The sequence below is a fragment of the Solenopsis invicta genome, chromosome 4, assembly GCF_016802725.1.
Source record: "Solenopsis invicta isolate M01_SB chromosome 4, UNIL_Sinv_3.0, whole genome shotgun sequence".
Classification (NCBI taxonomy): domain Eukaryota; kingdom Metazoa; phylum Arthropoda; class Insecta; order Hymenoptera; family Formicidae; genus Solenopsis; species Solenopsis invicta.
In genome coordinates this window covers 5,774,075-5,792,603 of record NC_052667.1, presented here as the reverse complement: position 1 = coordinate 5,792,603, position 18,529 = coordinate 5,774,075, and the positions used below count along the sequence as shown (strand labels likewise).

At 35.6% G+C, this 18,529-nt stretch overlaps 2 protein-coding genes across 2 annotated transcripts in view; both read left to right on the top strand.

Moving 5' to 3' along the window:
- The window catches only part of LOC105195553, a 96,703-nt gene extending 85,725 nt beyond the window's left edge, over positions 1-10,978 (top strand). Inside the window, 8 exon segments of the mRNA XM_039447962.1 lie at positions 1,753-2,020; positions 2,102-2,274; positions 3,640-4,055; positions 4,058-6,990; positions 7,627-8,024; positions 8,284-8,320; positions 9,911-10,102; positions 10,949-10,978. Coding sequence (XP_039303896.1) covers positions 1,753-2,020; positions 2,102-2,274; positions 3,640-4,055; positions 4,058-6,990; positions 7,627-8,024; positions 8,284-8,320; positions 9,911-10,102; positions 10,949-10,978 — 4,447 coding nt within the window.
- An 823-nt stretch (positions 10,979-11,801) lies between these two features.
- LOC105195554 (inositol-tetrakisphosphate 1-kinase) lies at positions 11,802-17,564 on the top strand. The gene is made up of 5 exons (XM_011161005.3): positions 11,802-13,413; positions 14,485-14,583; positions 14,653-14,794; positions 14,880-15,016; positions 15,255-17,564. The coding sequence occupies exons 1-5, from the start codon at positions 13,168-13,170 to the stop codon at positions 15,831-15,833; spliced, it is 1,203 nt and encodes a 400-aa protein (XP_011159307.1). The 5' UTR covers positions 11,802-13,167; the 3' UTR covers positions 15,834-17,564.
- The last annotated feature ends 965 nt before the right edge of the window (positions 17,565-18,529 follow it).

Below are 18,529 nucleotides of genomic sequence, written 5' to 3'. Positions count from 1 at the left end.
ATTTTTAATTTTAATTTTCATTAAAAATTATTAAATATTAGTATTTTACAAAGAGAACGGTTTTGCCAAAGTATTTAAAAATTTAGCTAATTACAGATTTGAAAATAATTTTGTTAGACCATCAAAATAATTATGCAGGGAGCTCAAACTGATTGTTAGAGTGTCAACATTTTTTTAATCATCATGCTTGATATTTTTATCACATTATTTCAACAAGATTTTATATTTTTGTTTATAAAATAATGAATTGTTTATTTGACATTAATTTTTTCTGTGTAGCATAGAAATTATCTTAATTAAATTACAATTGTAGTTTAATTAAGATAATAAAATCTTTCGGAAAATATTACAGAGATCTCGTTTGGTAACTTATTTCATTAGTCAGCAAAACGTAAAAAAAAGATATTATTGTCAATTTGGCGCAGTCATAAGAGAAAAATTTAGAAAAAAGTCGAAAAAATTGCAGACTTTACATTGTTTTGCTTATAATAGATTTTAACAAAAATAGACATGTAGTATGTTGGAAGCGAAATAAACTGGTGATATTATTGTTTTACTGTTATGAATAAACATAATAAAAATAAAACGGTATTCAAAACATTGCTTTTATTTACAATCAACATGTATGTTTAATTCGGAAAATTCAATGATCATCTGTAAGTTGATGCCGTTAGTTTGTCCCTTAATACCAATGCAGCATCCAGAAACCGGTTGCAATTCAAAATTTTCCTCATTGTTTCAATGGAATTAGTTTCTTTAATGTTGCGATAAAATTATTTTCAGATCTGTATCTAGCTAAATTCTTAGATACACATGTATATTATACATACAGCAAAATCGCGTTCTTTCTATGTAAATATATAAAACATATATCTAAGTTCCAAGAACATTATACATATTTTTAACGTATCATCTTAACTGTGACAATGAGATTGTAATTACACAAAGGTAAACGTCCTAGTGACGAGACGAATCTTATATATCCTGAACATTTGCACAAAATTTCATTATTAATCTCAAATGCTTTTTTTATACTATTATTATAATATTATCAGAATTTAATTATAATATTTAAAAATTACAATTAAATTTTTATGTTATAGTAAAAAAGTAATTGAGATTAATAATAAGTTTTTGTTTAAGTGTTTGCGGATATAGATACATGTCTGGTCATTGAAATGTTTACCTTATGCACGCGTGATGATTCGCGTGCAATGATTCACAATTCTTTTTCTTTTCATGGTGTCTATTATAATTGGAGTTAAACGCTACGTGCACGTACAAGGACGTTGCACGTGCTTGCCGATTGATGCATTTTTTAAACCGTACAGTGAGACGCTGATATTCAGCTATTAATATTTCATTGTACGACACGCGACATACATTATCGTGCGCCGCGCGAGAAAAAGCAGCCGCATTATTTTTTCACACTCTGCTAATATGACTCGTGGTCAGAAATGTAGCGGCGACGTTCACTCCAATTTATTCCCATTTGCGAAAACTTTCACCGTTCGATACTTTCCGTAAAGGTTATCAAAGCTCACCTTTGGTTGGATACATTTAAATAATTAATACGTTGAGTAGCAATTAATGCAGGGGCGTCCACGTTTTCTGAACGAAGACGTTTGATACGCCGATTTATTTTTTATTGTTACTTTGATAAAGATTTTTCTCGCGTAAATATTGACAACAATAACGACGTGGAGAAAAAAAATACATTATTCCAGATGGGTACCTCTTCTCTTGTTATAGGGAAAATTCGAGTTCTCCGGAAACGTGCAACGACGGAGTCTGTTCTACGACATCTCCAGGGGAGATGACTTCCGTTCGCACGTGTTATTGCAAACACGAGGGGAATGTAGCGCGCAAGAAGGATAATGATATCAGAATACACAATGGGAATCGACAGCCTGCAACTGCGGCATCTAAAAAATCGATAGTCACGAGTAAAACTTGGAATCCCTGTGGTAGCGACAGGGAATCTCGTAAAAGAGCGAAATGCGTCACCAACGAGGAAACGGTACTTAACATAAACAATTTTATTTATCTAACGTTATTTGGCCATTCAAATATACTTTTCACGATGGATATCGCACGTCAGTTGCAGCCTGGCACGAGCCGACCGGTAGAAGCGCAGCCTTCCAATCTCATCTTAAGTCCCGAAACGTCGATCGCGCTCGAAAACGCCGAGAAGATTATTAGCAATGCAAAGATGCAACTCATAGAAGTCTGCGCAACGTCGAGCTTCGATTCCGCACGACGGAATAGAAATACGTGAGTGGAAAAGAAAATTTGTGGTTATAAGAACATTCCATCTCGTTTTATTGAAGTCTCGACAGTCTCTTCTTTCAACAATTGCGATTGTTCTCGAAAAACAATTTTCAGCGTAACTTCTATCACGACATATTATGTCACCTAAGAATATTAATTTCAAAAATTGCTTACACTGAAAGAAAAAATATCTTCGAACAAAAAATTTTATTTAACACAAGCCTAATGGCTTATTTATTTGCAATAAAATTAAAGACTTCTTCATTGAAATAGTTATATAAAAAGAATGAAGAAGTAATTTTTAATCAAATCATTTTTTCTTGCAGTTTTAGAAAATATTTACTATTAGACTACTTTTAATTTATTCAAGACAATCAGATCTTTTAATCTAAGAAAACTATTTAATAACGTATTAGGTTATTTGCAAAATTATTATTTAAATGTAAAAAATATAATAATATAAAGTTATATAATACTTAAGGTAATATATCTAATTACTTATTAGTTAAACAGAACAAATGCTTGCATCAAAATATCATCAAATGGTTTCAAGAAAATGTATTTTTTTCATTAAAAAAAAAAACTTCAGTGTATTGATCTGAATTTAAATGATATGTACAGTAACGATGTTTAAATAAAGTTTCGCCTAAATTTACCATTCGATCGCGATGTATTAAAAAATGTGTGTATATATCATTTATGTATTGATCAAATAAAATTATAAAAAGAATAGATTGACTCTTAAGAGCCGGCACTAGATATTTTTGTGCTATTTTGAAACTCTATAAAATTAAAAATTAAACGATTGTAAAAGGCATTTGTTACAAATAGATCGCGTGATATACAATATGTACACTGTTCAAAATCGGTAACAGAATTTAATGTAAATGTAACGGAAGTGTATTTCAAGTAAGTACATTGAAAACATTTTACTGTCAAAAGTGCATTAAATTTCATGAGCATGCTTTTCAGTTATAAATACATTAAATTTAACGCGTAACTTAAAAATAACAATGAATTTCATGTCATTTGTAACAGTATAGCGCAATCGTTTCGACTCCTCTTCAGTACAAAATTTACAAATATCATCGAACATGGAACATTCTCACATCGTTAGGAACGTTTTGATCTTTCGGTCAATGAACTTTTGTAGAATGTCATATCGTGAAAATTGCCATAGTAGATTGTGTAGCAAATTTTCATAGGCAATAACAAAGCCGATTACGTCAAGACTATAAAAAAAAACCCCAACGCCGTATCTTATGGGTCAATCTGTTCTTTTTATAATTTTATTTGTTTAATTTAGAGCCTTTGATTGTATTAATATTTTATTATTTACGTAATTGTATTATTATCGTGCGAGTTTAGATTTTCGGACGAGCCGCCGTTGGACGACGAGACGGAAGAGCGGCTGTACGTTCGCGAGCTGGTGACCTCCAAGATTCACGATGCATGCTCCTCGAGATTATCAGAGGCGAATGGCAGCAAGGCGAGCGAGCGTTCGGAGAAGCGCGATTCTCCTCGTGTCACCGTTCGCAGGGTCGATTTGACGACGCCGAAATTTCGGGTATTCCGACGACGGCGTGCCGACTGGTCGAGTCTGGGCTACGGAAGCAACGGTCGGTCGCGTGGACGTGCGTCGCACGTGCGTCGCCTGTCCGATTGTCGTCGAAAGAATCGATTGAGATCGCGAACGAGACGACGACGACGACAACGACCACGACGACGACTACGACTACGACGACGACGGCTCGCGATCTTCGGCGAACGTCGTTGGCGCGAGAGAACGCGTGCGAGATCCAAATAGGACCGTCGGTGCACATCGTCGACCGGGAATTGACCAGGCAGGATCTGGAGGACGTGCACATCTCGCCGGAACCGTTCAGGACGGAGAGCCGCGCAAATACGGCCACTTACACCCTCTGTCACGAAGTTATCCTGAACGCGGATAATGGAGCGCACGATCCGGAAGTATCGGGGACACCGAGGACTCGACGCGTGAGAATGGACTCCTTGCAACGAGGAAAACCGATCGGGACGTCGATCGTCGAAGCTGCGACCGAAGCGGTACCGACGACTCCTGCGGAAAAGATTCCTCAAGACGTCGGGAATTCCGAGCAATTTGACGAACGAGTCGAATCCCCGAGAGACCGAGATTACGGGCAAGAGAGGAAGGATCGAGGATTCGCGGGCGCAAGAGTATCCGAGCGTTCGAAAGACGCAACGAGCCGAGGAGCGGTTAAATTCGCCGTGATTGAGACCTCGAGAGGCGATAGGAATGAAAAATCGAAGAACAAAGCGAGGCGCGAGAGCCACGAGGAAATCGTGGGTGACGCGGAGATCCGTTACGCGGAGGACGACGGAATATTCTGCGGGATGAGCGATGCCGAGCGCTCGCGGAACGACGACGAAAGCGACGTAGTGGATAAGATCCAGGCGAAGGAGAACCGAGGTGATCGATCAAAGCCACCGCCTGCCGGCGACATCTCAAGGAGAGCGGGTTTTCCACGGCGCGAAAATATCGCCTCGCGCTGTCGAGAGGAGGAAAGTCCGAGGCCTTATCGCACGATTGATGAACACTTCTCGCGCACGTTCAACAGTCATAACGGGCAAGATGGACCGCGCGACGTCGCCGGCCGATCGTTCGACTGGGGCTGCGCCGCCGACGTTTCCCAGGCGGAGGACAACTTGGACAACGAGATCGACTTGTATCGGCCGCGTCTCGACGACTTGGATTCAATTCTGCACGCCAACGACAGGAAGATCGAGCGTATCGTTCGCGGGACCAGGAATCTTTCGGAATTACTGTCGGAGTGCAGGCTGAACGAGGAGGAAGAGCGAAAGTCGCGGGACGCGGATCGCGAGAAACTTGGTCGCGACTCGTCGGCCGATAAGAATCGCGAGCTCGCGTCGAAAAGGTCGGATAGATCGTCAGTTTTGGAGATTGAATTGAGAAACGAGGAGCTCACGGTCTCGGAGACGCGTCGAACGAGCGACGACGAGCCGCTGGGAACGAACGCGACGGAGAACGGCTCTCGCAGCAATTACTCGAAGAACTCCGTCGAGTCTAGCGTGTTTCCCGCGTCGGGCGGGACTTCTCGCGACAGCGACGAAGCTCAACGGTCGGCGGCCAAGGCGCGCCTGTCGGAAACGTCGATGGACGGGTCGGATGCCACGACGACGTTCTCCAACTTGGTGCCCGCGTTATCCAGCACGCACACGGAGACGAGTCGTCAGCGGGAGGAGAAAATCGCGCGGGATAACGCGAGTAAACTCTCGGGACGCGAGATTCGTTCCGGGAAGGGATACATCGACGACGGCGGGTCGGTTTTCGCGCAGCTCTTTCAGAAGAACGCGTCCCAGGTCGCGGACCAGCTCGTCACCTACATCCTGCAGGACGAGAAACGTCGGAGCGTCGGAGGGAGGTCCCTGAGAGAGGCGACGCCCGCGGCGGTGCAGAAGCTTCTGAATCATTTGCGCGAGGCCGAATCAATCCGCGACGCGCGGCAAACGGAGACCATGGACATTTTACAAAATATCCTGATTAACGTTAAGAGTCAGTCGGATCGAGGAAACACGAACGACAGGGAGACGCGCTCTCGAGACACTGCCGATTCCTCGGTGGCCCGAACGAACGCACCGTCAACCGCGATCGATGTACGCGGAACGTCGCGAGACGAAAAGGCGCGAGAGATACAAGCGAAAATTGATGTCAAAGATTCCTACGAGCTCGAAGGTCTTGACGAGCGCGTGTCTAACTTCTCCGAATGTCGCGAAACGGCGAGAGACGGCGATCGCTCCACGGCTCGATGCGAGTCTACGCGACGCTCTGAGAATAATGACGAAAAGGACGCGGGTCTTCGGAGGGAAAGCGCGGACGTTGCAAAAATTGTTCTTAGCGATGCTAAAAATCAGGCGGACCAAGGTGTCGATGAGAACAGTACGGCGAGGGAGGAGACGCTCTCTCGGAACGTCGCTGATATTTCGAGGCTCGAGGGGACGATTTCGCGAACGCGTGCGAAAGATCATGCGAGCGATATCGGACAAATTGTCGGCGAATCTAACACTCCCGGGAATCCTGATGAACACTTCCCTCCCGCGATTCCAGAAACGAGAGAGAGCGTTCGTTTCGCGGTTCATTTCGAGGCTGCTCGAGGCTCTAAGAATAACAACAAGAGCAACAGCAAGGAAAACTCGGAGGCCGAATCGTTAAAACAGATCCCCGATATTCGTAGCGACAACGAGAAAAATCCCAAAAGGAGTTCCGAACATTTGCAATTGTCTACGAAAATTGCATTTGCAAAATCGAGAGAGGAGTGCAACGCAGAAGCTACCGATTCGGTTGTCGCAATTGCGGTATCCGGGAACAAAGAAGATTGTACAAATGTCGAAAAGCTTGGAGAAGATAAAACGAACGACGTACAGGCTAATAAAGATCAACAGACGAGCAAGAGTATCACGAATAAAACCGATCAAATGATCGATGCACGATCGGATGTCCCGGAAGAAGCGGTGAAAGAAGTTGCAAGTGAGAAAATACGTGACGGTAGCACGCCGGCGGACAAAGGGATATTATTTGCACCTTCGGAAGTTTCAGGGATGAAGAACGAACGAGTTCGTTCGGATGCGAGCTCTGCCAGATCAAAGTTCGCCGACGAAAATCTAACGAAAAAAGATGCAGGTCTCGTACATTCGTCGGCGAAGGAAGACACCGAATCTGTACGTGAAACAAAATCTCGTTCGCAATACGCTTTGATTAAGAATGTATAGGACATTTTTGAAAACATTAAGAAAATTATGCAAAAATGAGATTGTTTCATATTGCATTTGAAAGTAGTAGAAAAAAATTTGGCAGCGATTTCCTATCTGGATAAAAAAATTATTTCATAATATAAGAGGTGCTCTAATGAAATAATTAATAAAAAATAATGAAAAAAATCTAAATTAAGCACTTGAAATATTCAAGATGATTTATATAGTTTCATTGCGATGCAGAGATCAATTCTGTAAAGCAAACAAAATTTATTTATTTTTATTTATTTACAAAATAATTCAACAGATAATCACAATCAAACTTTGTATAAATCATCTTGAATACTTCAAATACTTAAATAATTCCGATTTTTTTCATTATTTCTTATTAATTATATTTTCATATTTATACAGAAAATCGAGACTTTTCTTTGTAAGTTTTAATGTTGTAAAAAATAATTTAATTTTTAATAATAAATAGAATAAGGTATAAAATATATTATTTAATAAAGATATAAATCTTATTCGCATAACTTTAATATGTGTATAGTTTATTTGAAGTGTTAATATTAAACACGTTTACAAGTTTTATTTATTTTGCAGGGACTATATGTCCGATACATTCCTAAGGAGAGGAGCAATGATCCTGCGGATAATTACTCAACCAATCCTTTGCGAGACAGCGTTTTAACAGGTGCGGAAAAAGACGTGTCATCTTTGCGAGAAGATACGGCGCGTAACAAGCAAATCTCCTTTGACATTGCTGGAGAGGACAATTCGACGGGGAAGACGAGGAACGAGAAAATTCGCAAGTCGACGACGTTCGCGGTGGACGAAAACCGCAGAAACGGAAATGAGATCCCGGGACCTCAAAAAACTGCGAGAAACGACAACGTGAGACAGCCGATTGATTTGACAGATGCACCGCGGAAGTATAAAATAGACGTCTTGTCTAGCTCCAACTCCAGCATCAGCAGTACGCTGTTGGATCACGATGATAGGTGGATAACGAAGTTTTAATAATTTAATTCGCGGAATTATTTAACTTTAGGGTATTAACTGAATTGTCCTACAAAATGATATAACGATCCAATTCTGCTGTAATTCGATTTTATTGTGTAATCTAAGTTTTTCGGCACAAAGAAAGTATTCTTGATTAGCGGATATTACATCGGCAAATTGACTCAAATCGCGGTTTCAGACCGGAACCGTCCCCGAGACTATCTCATTTAATCTTTTCGTTGTGTATTTTATTTGCAGGTCGACCAATGGCGAGTTAAGTGCAAACGTAAGGAGAGTAAGTAAACATTTTTTAACTATTACAGACAGATAATACATAGAGAAAAAAATGTTGTTGAATAAAATTAAAAATATCTTGTTAATTTAATAACAGTATTAATGAAACAAAAAGATTGAAAGTTAAGAAAATAACAAATATGGTTAAATAAAATTAAAATTGAGTTAAATCAACTATATATATATTAGTAACAACCTGTGATGTCAAGTTTGACTGAATCAAATTACATTTTAATTTATATTATAGCATTTTTTCAGTGTATGGAATAACCGTTTCTAAATTGCTCCGTTTAAAATTACTACGATATAAATATATATTAACTTCTCAATTATGCGGAACTTTTAAGAAACGGTATAACTTTAAGAAAATTTAAATCTAACTTCAGTATTAACAAAAAAATATAATAAAGTTAAAAAAGGGGGATAATATGAGAGTACAGGTTAAATTTCAAGAACAGTATGCAATACAAAAAGAGCAATAAATAATACAAAAATGCAAACTTGCTATTTAATGTAAATTGATCAAAATACAATTAAACACCTGAATATAGTATTCTCTTTAAGAAATAAGACCCTATTTCATATTATCTGCCTTCGTAGTGAGACAGGAGAGAGAAACGCGTAAAATATGGAATGAGAAATCTTTGTAATAATATCACGAGACAGATATCGGTACGAAGAAATTGCTATTCTCTTTCCCTTTCCCTTTCTCATTATGATAATGTTATAAATTGCTTAATACTATAAACGATGTTATAAATTAGCATAGCAATACGATCAAATGTTATCATAATATTAACTGAATTGCCTTATATCAACATGGATGTATCCAGAAAAAGCAAACACTCCTCCAATAAAATTAAAAAAATTTTTTGCGCAACACTATGACAGAAGATAGTTTGAATGGCATAGCCTTTATGTCGATTTACAGAGATATTATCGTGAATTCTGAAAATATAATTAAATCGTTTTGAAAAAAAAGTTGTATATTTCTTTAATTTTGTAAATTTTATTGAATGCTCTCTCCCGTATTTCCCTCATGTCTTCTTTTTTTTTATTTAGTTTTAGTTTAATATTACATTTTTTATATTTAGCAATATCTCATACAAGAGATCTTTACTAATATATCCCTCATCTTTTGCTATGAATTTAAAAAAAATTTTTTTTCCTAGAAAAATATTATTATGAATATTTTCTATATAATAATAATAATAGCAATATTAAAGAACTATACATTTCCTTTTCAATAACTATTTTGCTCATATTTTTTTTAAGAAAAAAATAAAACTTGTGATTTTTACAAACTTTAATATATTTCCTATTCAAAATCAGAGACGAGGAGACATTCTAGATTTTAAGTTATCCAAAAACGTAATTCAGTAATGCAAAAAATGCTGTTTATGTGATAACTAAATTAATAAACCACCCTCCAAGAAAAAAAAAATCCTGAAGCGTACGCCTATGACGTACGTAATGATATAACGACACGATTTTGCTGTAATTGGATTTTATTGTGTAATCTAAGATTGTTGGCATAGGAAGAATTCTTGATTAGCGGATATTACATCGGCAAATTAACTCATGGTTCCAGATCGGGACAACCTCCGAGACGTCTCATTCCGAGGGAGAGTTGTATATGCCGAGCTCTTGCTCGTATTCCCTCGGTGAGGTGCGCGTCCTGAGGAAACGCGATTTAATCGAGGATAACGTGATGGATCGCGACAGCAGCGTGACGGTTCTCGTCACCAGGAGTATGTTAACGTCCTTGAACGATTCCACGGTGGTAAGTGCTAAGAAAATTCGAAGAAGCTGCGTCAAGGGAGTATTCCAGTCCATCGGAGCGTGGAAAAGCTTGCTTATTTCGGGAATTAAAAAAAAATTGCTGCACATATTTTTCTTTGCTTTTATACATCTACTTTTATATATTTAGTAAATAACTACAAATTTTAATATAGTTAAATTTCTTAGTTTTTATGTTAATAAATTTAATAACAAGCACATATTCCAACTGACGGATTTCTGATGGATTTCTTTCTTAGAAGCTGCTGAAGCTATCGACTTGAACTTTTGTGTATATGTAAAATACATGTCTGTTTATCACTCAAATTAGGATTATTGTGATATCTGTGAATTAACGGTTTTTTTTCATATATATTAATCGCTTTTGTTGAAAAAAATGTTGTTTTTTAAAACCATGCTATTTTAATAATTTGCAATATTTTTCATTAATCCTGGTTGTTATTAAAAGAAAATATTTTTCCTAATCCGACGATAAACAGAGATGTTTTACAAACATCTTTTATACATAAAGGTTGAAGTCGATTCATTAGTTTCTGAAAAATCGTGTCAGCCAACTTGAAAAATATGTTTGATTAAATTTACGTAGCATAAAAATTAATAAACATTTTATTATATCAAAGCTTGTAAATGTTTATTAAATATGTACAAATAGATATGTAAAAGTGTAAAAAAATATGTGCAAAAAATCATTATGTTAAGAATATATGTTAAGAATATATGTTAAAAAAATCGTTTTAAAATTCTCAAAAATAGACTACTTCATCGCGCTCTGGATTAGAATGCTCTCTTAATGCTCTACACGTTCTAAATTCTTTTGTTTCTTTTACAGTCTCTACTGGAAAGTTCTGGACGCGTTTAGAACGAGTCGTGAATTCTTCGACGTGACACTTCGACTTATCATGGGTCGCTGCGATCTCCTCACCAACGATTTTTACTTATGTACTATGTGTGATAACAGGCTGAGCTCTGAGTTAACGTTCCGTGTAGAACTTTTTAACCAACGATACAGCTTTCCTGCGATATTTTTTGTTGAAGTAATTTATTCTGTATAGATTACTAATATCGTTCGTGTGACATCGTTGACATGTTCCATGTAATCTGGGTTACAATGTTGCTGCAGCATTATTGAAATGTATTGTGCTATATAAGAAATATTATTTCATCGCTTTTGCATGGCTTTTTTATTATTGCGCAAAAGAACTCAAAGTCACATATGTTAGTTAAAATGTTTCGTTACAACAACAAATAATTTTAATTAAAATGTACCGAATAAACAGGGTTGGATAATAACTAGTTAAAAAGTTAATAATGTTTACCTTAACTCAGTTAATTTTAAATGATATAATTTTTAACTTTTAATTTATCACCTTTTTTCTTAAATTAAAAATTTGTGTATTAGAAAAAAATATGATTCATATTACAATTGTTTTGAGTAATCTAACTTTAAAAAAATTACAAATTTCTAATTTAATATGAATAATGCTTTTTAAAACTAACTTGTAATTTAATTTAAGTTAATTTAATCTTACCATAACTTTTAATTATTGAACTGGTTTTTGTTCATGTAAATTTTAACTAAATTAATTTTATAAGCCATTAATTTTTTACCTTAATTTAGTTAAAAAAAGATATTAATACAACCCTTACGAATAAAATTAGCTTTAGCTAATATAATAAACAAAATATTTAGTTGGTATAAACAAATATTTTTTTATTTACATGTATGTACCTCGCAGAAGTAACATTTTTTGTTACATAAAACATTTGATTGCTGTTAAAAAATACCTCAACTAAACAGCTCTTTCTGAAGGCATTATATTTTATTTTGTTTTTATAAAAAATGTATATGCTTCTGTGAAGTATATGTACACTCAAAAAAATGGTTTTGCAAGTACAGCCACAATCTTTAGGCTGCAAAAAATTAACTGAGATAGATAAACGATTAGCAAACACTGTGATATTGCATATGTTTGATACTCATCCAATCAAAGTAACAGAAACAGAATTTATTTCTAAACTGTTAATGAAATTAGAAAGAAAATTTGTTTGTGGCGCCTATTCAAAATCATATTTATTATAAAATTTGATTATATAATTGGGCCAATGAGGCCTACATTTTGTAGAAGATATTGTTAAATGTTACTGCTATAAAATTTGTGTGTGACAAACAATCCTTTTTAGCAGATACAAAGATAGCGAGAAATCTAACTACATTACTAAAATATTTTTTTTGAGTGTAAAGTAAAAATATTTATTTAGACTAACTAGTTTTGATCAGGGTACGTTTTAAACAAATTATTTATTACAACAAAACATTGTTCCTGATGTGGAAGAACGTACACATGTATTCTCTTGATTGTAACATATAAATTAAATGAAGAAGAAAATTAACAGCATGTTCTAATTGCAATTTAAGAATTAATCGGAGCAGCAAATATCTACTATACAAATATTTTACAGATAAGATCAAGTATTATCTGTTAACCCCACACTGATCGTACTTTATACTTGAATTTTTCCCGATAAACTGCAGAAAGTTGTTTGCGATATTCTCGAGCGATTACGGGACTCCGTTTTGCAACGCAGAAAAGCCAACGACGTATTTGAACAACCGAGAGAACGAGGCTCGAGACTACGCCGCATCTTTCCGCGTTCCTCGAATATCGCGGTTGTAAAACCGGTGATCGTACTCGGAGCGTGTGTTTACTTGACGATCACGCACGTCCGATAAGGAGGTACGGCTTCCGGCGCGGCGTGTGCGGTGCGGCGTGTGCGTCGAAGGTAAACAATAGGATCTGCGACGCCGACGTGCGACCGGGAGAGACGGGCGACGAACGGAGAGGAGACGACGAGGTCGAAGAGACGCATCTAGTTTCGCGCCTAGGAGGCGAGGAGGCGTCGTTCCGGCAACGGCCGTCGAAGGACGAGCGTGGAAACTGACGGAGAGTTCGAGAACGTTGCGGAACATAACCTCGTCCCGCGGCCACGTTGCGCAAGTATGCGACCGATCGTTTCGCGAAATCGTATCGCCCGAACCATGCCGCGAGGATGAGTGCTGCCGAGCGTTTCGCCACGGGGACGACCGCGACGTGCGAGCGCGAGACACGGACGCCGTCGAACGAGCGCCGATTCGCACGTGATCGGTGTCAGCGCGGTGCGGCTGGCACGAGCGAGGACGGAGTAATGTGCGACAAGTGTGTCATCGGTTACTGGGTGCCCGAGAAGAAGCGGCAGAAGTTCAACTGGACCGAGTTCGAGAACATATGCGAGTCCGAGGGGTTTCGATTGAAAATGGTAAGCGGCATGCCTTGTGCGATGTCGTTGGCGGAGTGGAACGTTCGAGACGCAGGGTTCCTCCGATTCTTCCGATGTTTAATTTCTCAGATAAAAAGTTATGAAAGATAAATGATGATATACCTTGGCTTACACGAAAGTAATTTATCTAACTGAAGAAGGGGAAATTTTTATATTGTATGTATGTCTTATGTAGTATTCTTTCTGGAAAGATTCTTCTAGAAGACCTGTAGTCTTTTTTGTAGCCAAACTTCATGGTTTTTCTTTCTTTTTTGTTCTTTTCATGTTTGAGAAAAAAAGAAAAGATGAACAGTGCAAGAAAGTTAAAAAGAACAAACTGTTATTTCCCTCGTGCAAAGATATATATTCTATATAACACACATTTTCTCAAGTTTTCCTATTCTTTATTACTCACAAATGTTAATTGGTGTATGTAGACAGAGCTAGGAAGTAATAAGTTACAAGTAATGTTGTTATCGTTACTATCTTATAATATCAATTCAATGACATTACAATTTTTCATAACGGTAACGTCAAGGTTGAAGTAGTATTTTTTTAACAAATGACTCGTTATCATTACACGTTACTCATTGATAAAAAGTAACTCGTAACTTTATTTGTTACATAACGAATCAAAGTATCTTACTCGTTATGTAATGAGTCAACGAGTGACTATTCCAAACCTGGCGTTCCATTATAAAAAATTGTAAGGTGTTATTATCTAATCGTTAGGGCCGAGACACAAACTTTTGCATAACGCAAAAGAGAATTAACCAATTCTTTCCTTGAGAGGAAAATGAAGGACTCTGATTGACTGATTTTCCTATGCGTTATGCTGAAATCTGTGCTTCTGTCTTTATTTATATAAAAATAAAAGTAACATTGGCTAGTTACTTGCAATGTGTTAAGCTTGAGTCTGTGTATTTGCAAGACTCAGATGATCATCCCTAGAAAATGTACTTTTAATATCAACATTTTTCCTATTAATCTTTTATATATTTTTTTCATTATTTTTGCAACTGCGATAAAAGAAATTTTCTAACATCCTTAAATCTTTCATTTACGTTTCAGATCGATGTGAATTTAAACTTTGAGAACCAGGGACCATTACACGTTTTCATACACAAGCTGACAGATATGCAGTCACATGCAGAAAGTGGTGATAAAAATGTATGAACACATTCAGGGCTGTACTCTGTATTTGAACTATTAATGACTCTATGTAATGTATCTTTTTAGGCTGAAGACATTGTTTCGCGTCTTCAGGAATACATTGCCAAACATCCAGATCTGATCGTTATCGATCCTCTGGACAATATTAGGAACTTAGGCAATCGATGTAAATCTTACGAGTTTATACAAGAAGGCATTCGGTTTAAAGGTATATATTCAGTTTATATAATTACATAAATATTATTATAAAGAAACTGAGCTATGTGTTTAACATCAACTTATTCTTTTTTCAGATATATTTACTCCAAACTTTGTAGAAATCAAAAGTAGAAATGTCCATGAAATAGCATCAACGTTAAAAAAGCATGATATTAAATATCCATTTGTTTGTAAGCCACTTATTGCGTATGGTTCGAACGACGCGCACAAGGTAGGTATTTTGCACAAAGCAAGTAGATTGAGATGCAAAAATGTGCAAGTTTAAGCTGGTAAAGTAACTCGGTCCATTCGCCGAGCGATTGAGCACAATTAGTTGTATCCGCAGGTAAGAACTAATCGTGTTCAACCGCTCAGCGAGCGAATTTAGCTGTTTTACTAGTTTGAATATACACAATGTGCAAGACAATGAAGAATTTGTAAAAAAAATGCCTTTAACTTTTAAATTTCAGATGATGATTATCTTTAATGAAAAGGACTTGAAAGACTGTCAACTATCTTGCGTCGCTCAGGATTTCATTAATCATAACGCTATTTTATATAAGTTATTCGTCGTGGGTGATCGTTTCCATGTGGTCGAGCGCCCTAGTTTTAAAAACTTTTACCAAGAAGACTGTAATTCATTGAATACAATATTCTTTAACTCGCATGATATATCGAAAAGCGGGAGTAGATCAAAGTGGACTATATTGTCCGAAGAAGACATTCCTTTAACTGTAAAGCCAAATTATCAAATATTCGAAACAATTGTTAAAAATATTCGAGAGATATTTGGTCTCACTCTAGTTGGAATAGATGTCGTAATTGAAAATCACACTGGGAAGTATGCGATAATAGATGTCAATGTGTTTCCCGGATACGACGGCTATCCGAATTTTTTTGAACATTTAATAGATAATATTAAGAAGTTGTTGATGGAACGAGGAGCTTACAGACAAAGCTTCAAGGGTTGCACGTTGAAAAAATGTCAGAGCGACGATCTAGACTCTGGTTTTGAGAGTGACGAGAAGAGAAAATGTTCCACAAAATGAACATATAACATGTGATGGATAATGTTAATTTTAGACGAAACTAAGCTGTACTAGTATTAATCGCGGCTGTAGCATCACTATCGTTGGATCATTGTTATTTTGTATTCGTCTTCTATTTTTCTAACGAAATTCGGCTCTCTTATAACTTCTCGCGCATTTTATTCTGTATGGGTATGATAATTTTTGATATTGAGTTTACAAAGTATAAATCATGCTTGGCACATACATTATTTCGTAGACACGTACGAAATACGAGTATTTAAATTTCTCGCAAGTCCTATATTTTGTAATAAATCCCACAGTACAACATGACTACGACTGCCAGAGAAGATATTTTGTACATTTTACGTGTATACAATTTTGCATTTCTGCGACGATGTTATATATGCCTGTGAGTTGTTGAAAATATCAAGTACATATACTGAAAAGTATGCGATAAATTATATAAACGTAGGAACAATCGGGATAATCGCAACAATGTGAACAGAGTACTTTCAATACTTTCAATATTTATAAATTATTAGTAGTTAGACTTTTTAATGTTGTTTTTTATAATCTTGTTCATAGAAAATATGATTTATTTATTGTTTCTGTTGCGATTATATTGATTGATTTGAAATGTCACAAACATTAATGTACAAGTTTTTTCATTTGGAGTATCCATCTTAAATGTTTTAATTTATTTCTCACAGTTTAAGAAGAAATATTTCGAAGATAAGTTTTTATAATTTCTTAAGAAAAATATATACTAGGACATTTTTTTAAAGTTACAAATTAGTATCCCTGAAACTATGTATTAAAAAAATATTTCATACAAATGTTTGATTCGAAGAGGAACAAATAATGATAAAATTAATTAAAAAAAAGTTTTTCAATTTATATGAATGTCGTCAGTTGATTTTTTTTACATGATTCCTCTAATTATTTCGCGTATAAAAGTAGAGTCATCAACAAATCAATACAATAATTTTTGTTCTTTGTGTCGTATTTTTACTTTAAAGATGTGGAACTATTATTTAAAATATTTTCTTTCAAAATGAGAAATGTTTAAAATATTCAAGGTGGTCGTTCAACATGGGGCAACTTGTATTTATATAAGTTCGGAGATTCCTGTAATATATTTTCACTTAGTTTCGTTGTATAATATGAATGGAGTTTTACTTATTTATATGTATATATTTTATATGAATAAATTGTACACAGAGAAGCAAAGCAAAAAATTACATAAGTCTGCTGCGACTTGAAAAAAGTGATAATCTTGATATAAATAGTGATTTATGATTCACAATAAAATCTATATCTATTTTTCATGAAAAATGATGTTTTAACGCATGAATTGCACAAATTGGAGCATATCCAATATTTAAAAATTCGTGTGTCGATTGTGTGTTAGTATCTTAAAATATGTATGTTTAATCAAGGAAGGAATGGTTCTCAGTGAGCTTGATTCTTTTACAAGTATAAAATCAAATGAAATCTATTCTTTTCAGCTGAACTTTTTGCATCATTCATCTTTTCTTTTTTCTGTCTATGTTGGAAAGAAAAAAATGGGAAAGATGAACTATGCAAGAAGTTCAGCTGAAAATAATAGACATGCCTTAAATTTTCTGTTCACAGGGAAAGTTTGAGTGCGTCGTGAAATTGAAAAAAGATAGGGTATTATCTAAGAACTTTTAGTCTAAGTTATGTGACAAGATTATTTTCAATAAATTAAAAAAAAAATGAAACAAATTTGACGATTATTCCTTTGAAAATATTTCCAATACTTTTACAGATTTTACGAGCGATTTAAATTTTTATAAACAGTGATTTTAAAGATATTCCCACTGAGCTTGTATAAGAAATATAATGTTGAATAAAACAAGGAACAAAATTAATATAAATTTTCTTTCAATAGATGTAATTATTATTTAACAAATGCTCATAGATTAGATTCTTTTAAATAAATTTATTTGTACATTATATGTAAATCATGAATTTGACATTACGCATTATAAAAATAATCAATTATCCATATAAAATATTTGCATTAGATAGTTGAAACAATCTAACGACCATGAATATTTACTTATATAATTGAAATTAAAAGTGCATCTGAACACATATAATCTTTAGCATATTAGCTCTAACAATAAGTTCATGAAAGAATGTGTATTAATTTTTAAATTAATTTTTAAGTTAACTTAATCTTTTTCATATATTTTTGATATCACCAATGATTTTATTAAAGCTGGTGGTCAACTCTAAGGTCCATTTTCATAATATATAATTAATATATAAGTATAATTAACGTAAAAGTTAGTTCAATCAGTTTATAAACTCTCTGTTACATTCCTATGATTTGCAACAGTTTCTGCTTCGTCTATTATTATTCTTACATCTTAAAATTTAGTTTAACTTAATCTTAAATGCTTCGTAGCTTAACCCAAGGCCATTTAGCTTCTCTCTCCCTTACTCGACCTCTGTGATGTTAGTAATCGTCACATCTGTGACTAAATTCATGATAAAATAAAAATAGTATCAGACTTACTGACACTGATGCGCAACAGCGGAGTTGAAACTGCATTAATCTGTAATATATAAATAACATGATGCAGCTAAAACAACCAAAACAATCAACAATGAATTAACAATCAATGATATATCAAGGAATCACTTACCCATGGTTGTTCCGCCGATGCCTGATGCCTCTCTGG

What these genes read in the sequence shown, in the direction of transcription:
- LOC105195554 (XM_011161005.3), top strand. Translation starts at nt 13,168, where the DNA reads ATGAGTGCTGCCGAGCGTTTCGCCACGGGGACGACCGCGACGTGCGAG. An exon ending in AGGGGTTTCGATTGAAAATG is followed by an intron (nt 13,414 to 14,484) that starts GTAAGCGGCATG and finishes TTTACGTTTCAG; the next exon opens with ATCGATGTGAATTTAAACTT. An exon ending in GTTCGAACGACGCGCACAAG is followed by an intron (nt 15,017 to 15,254) that starts GTAGGTATTTTG and finishes TTTAAATTTCAG; the next exon opens with ATGATGATTATCTTTAATGA.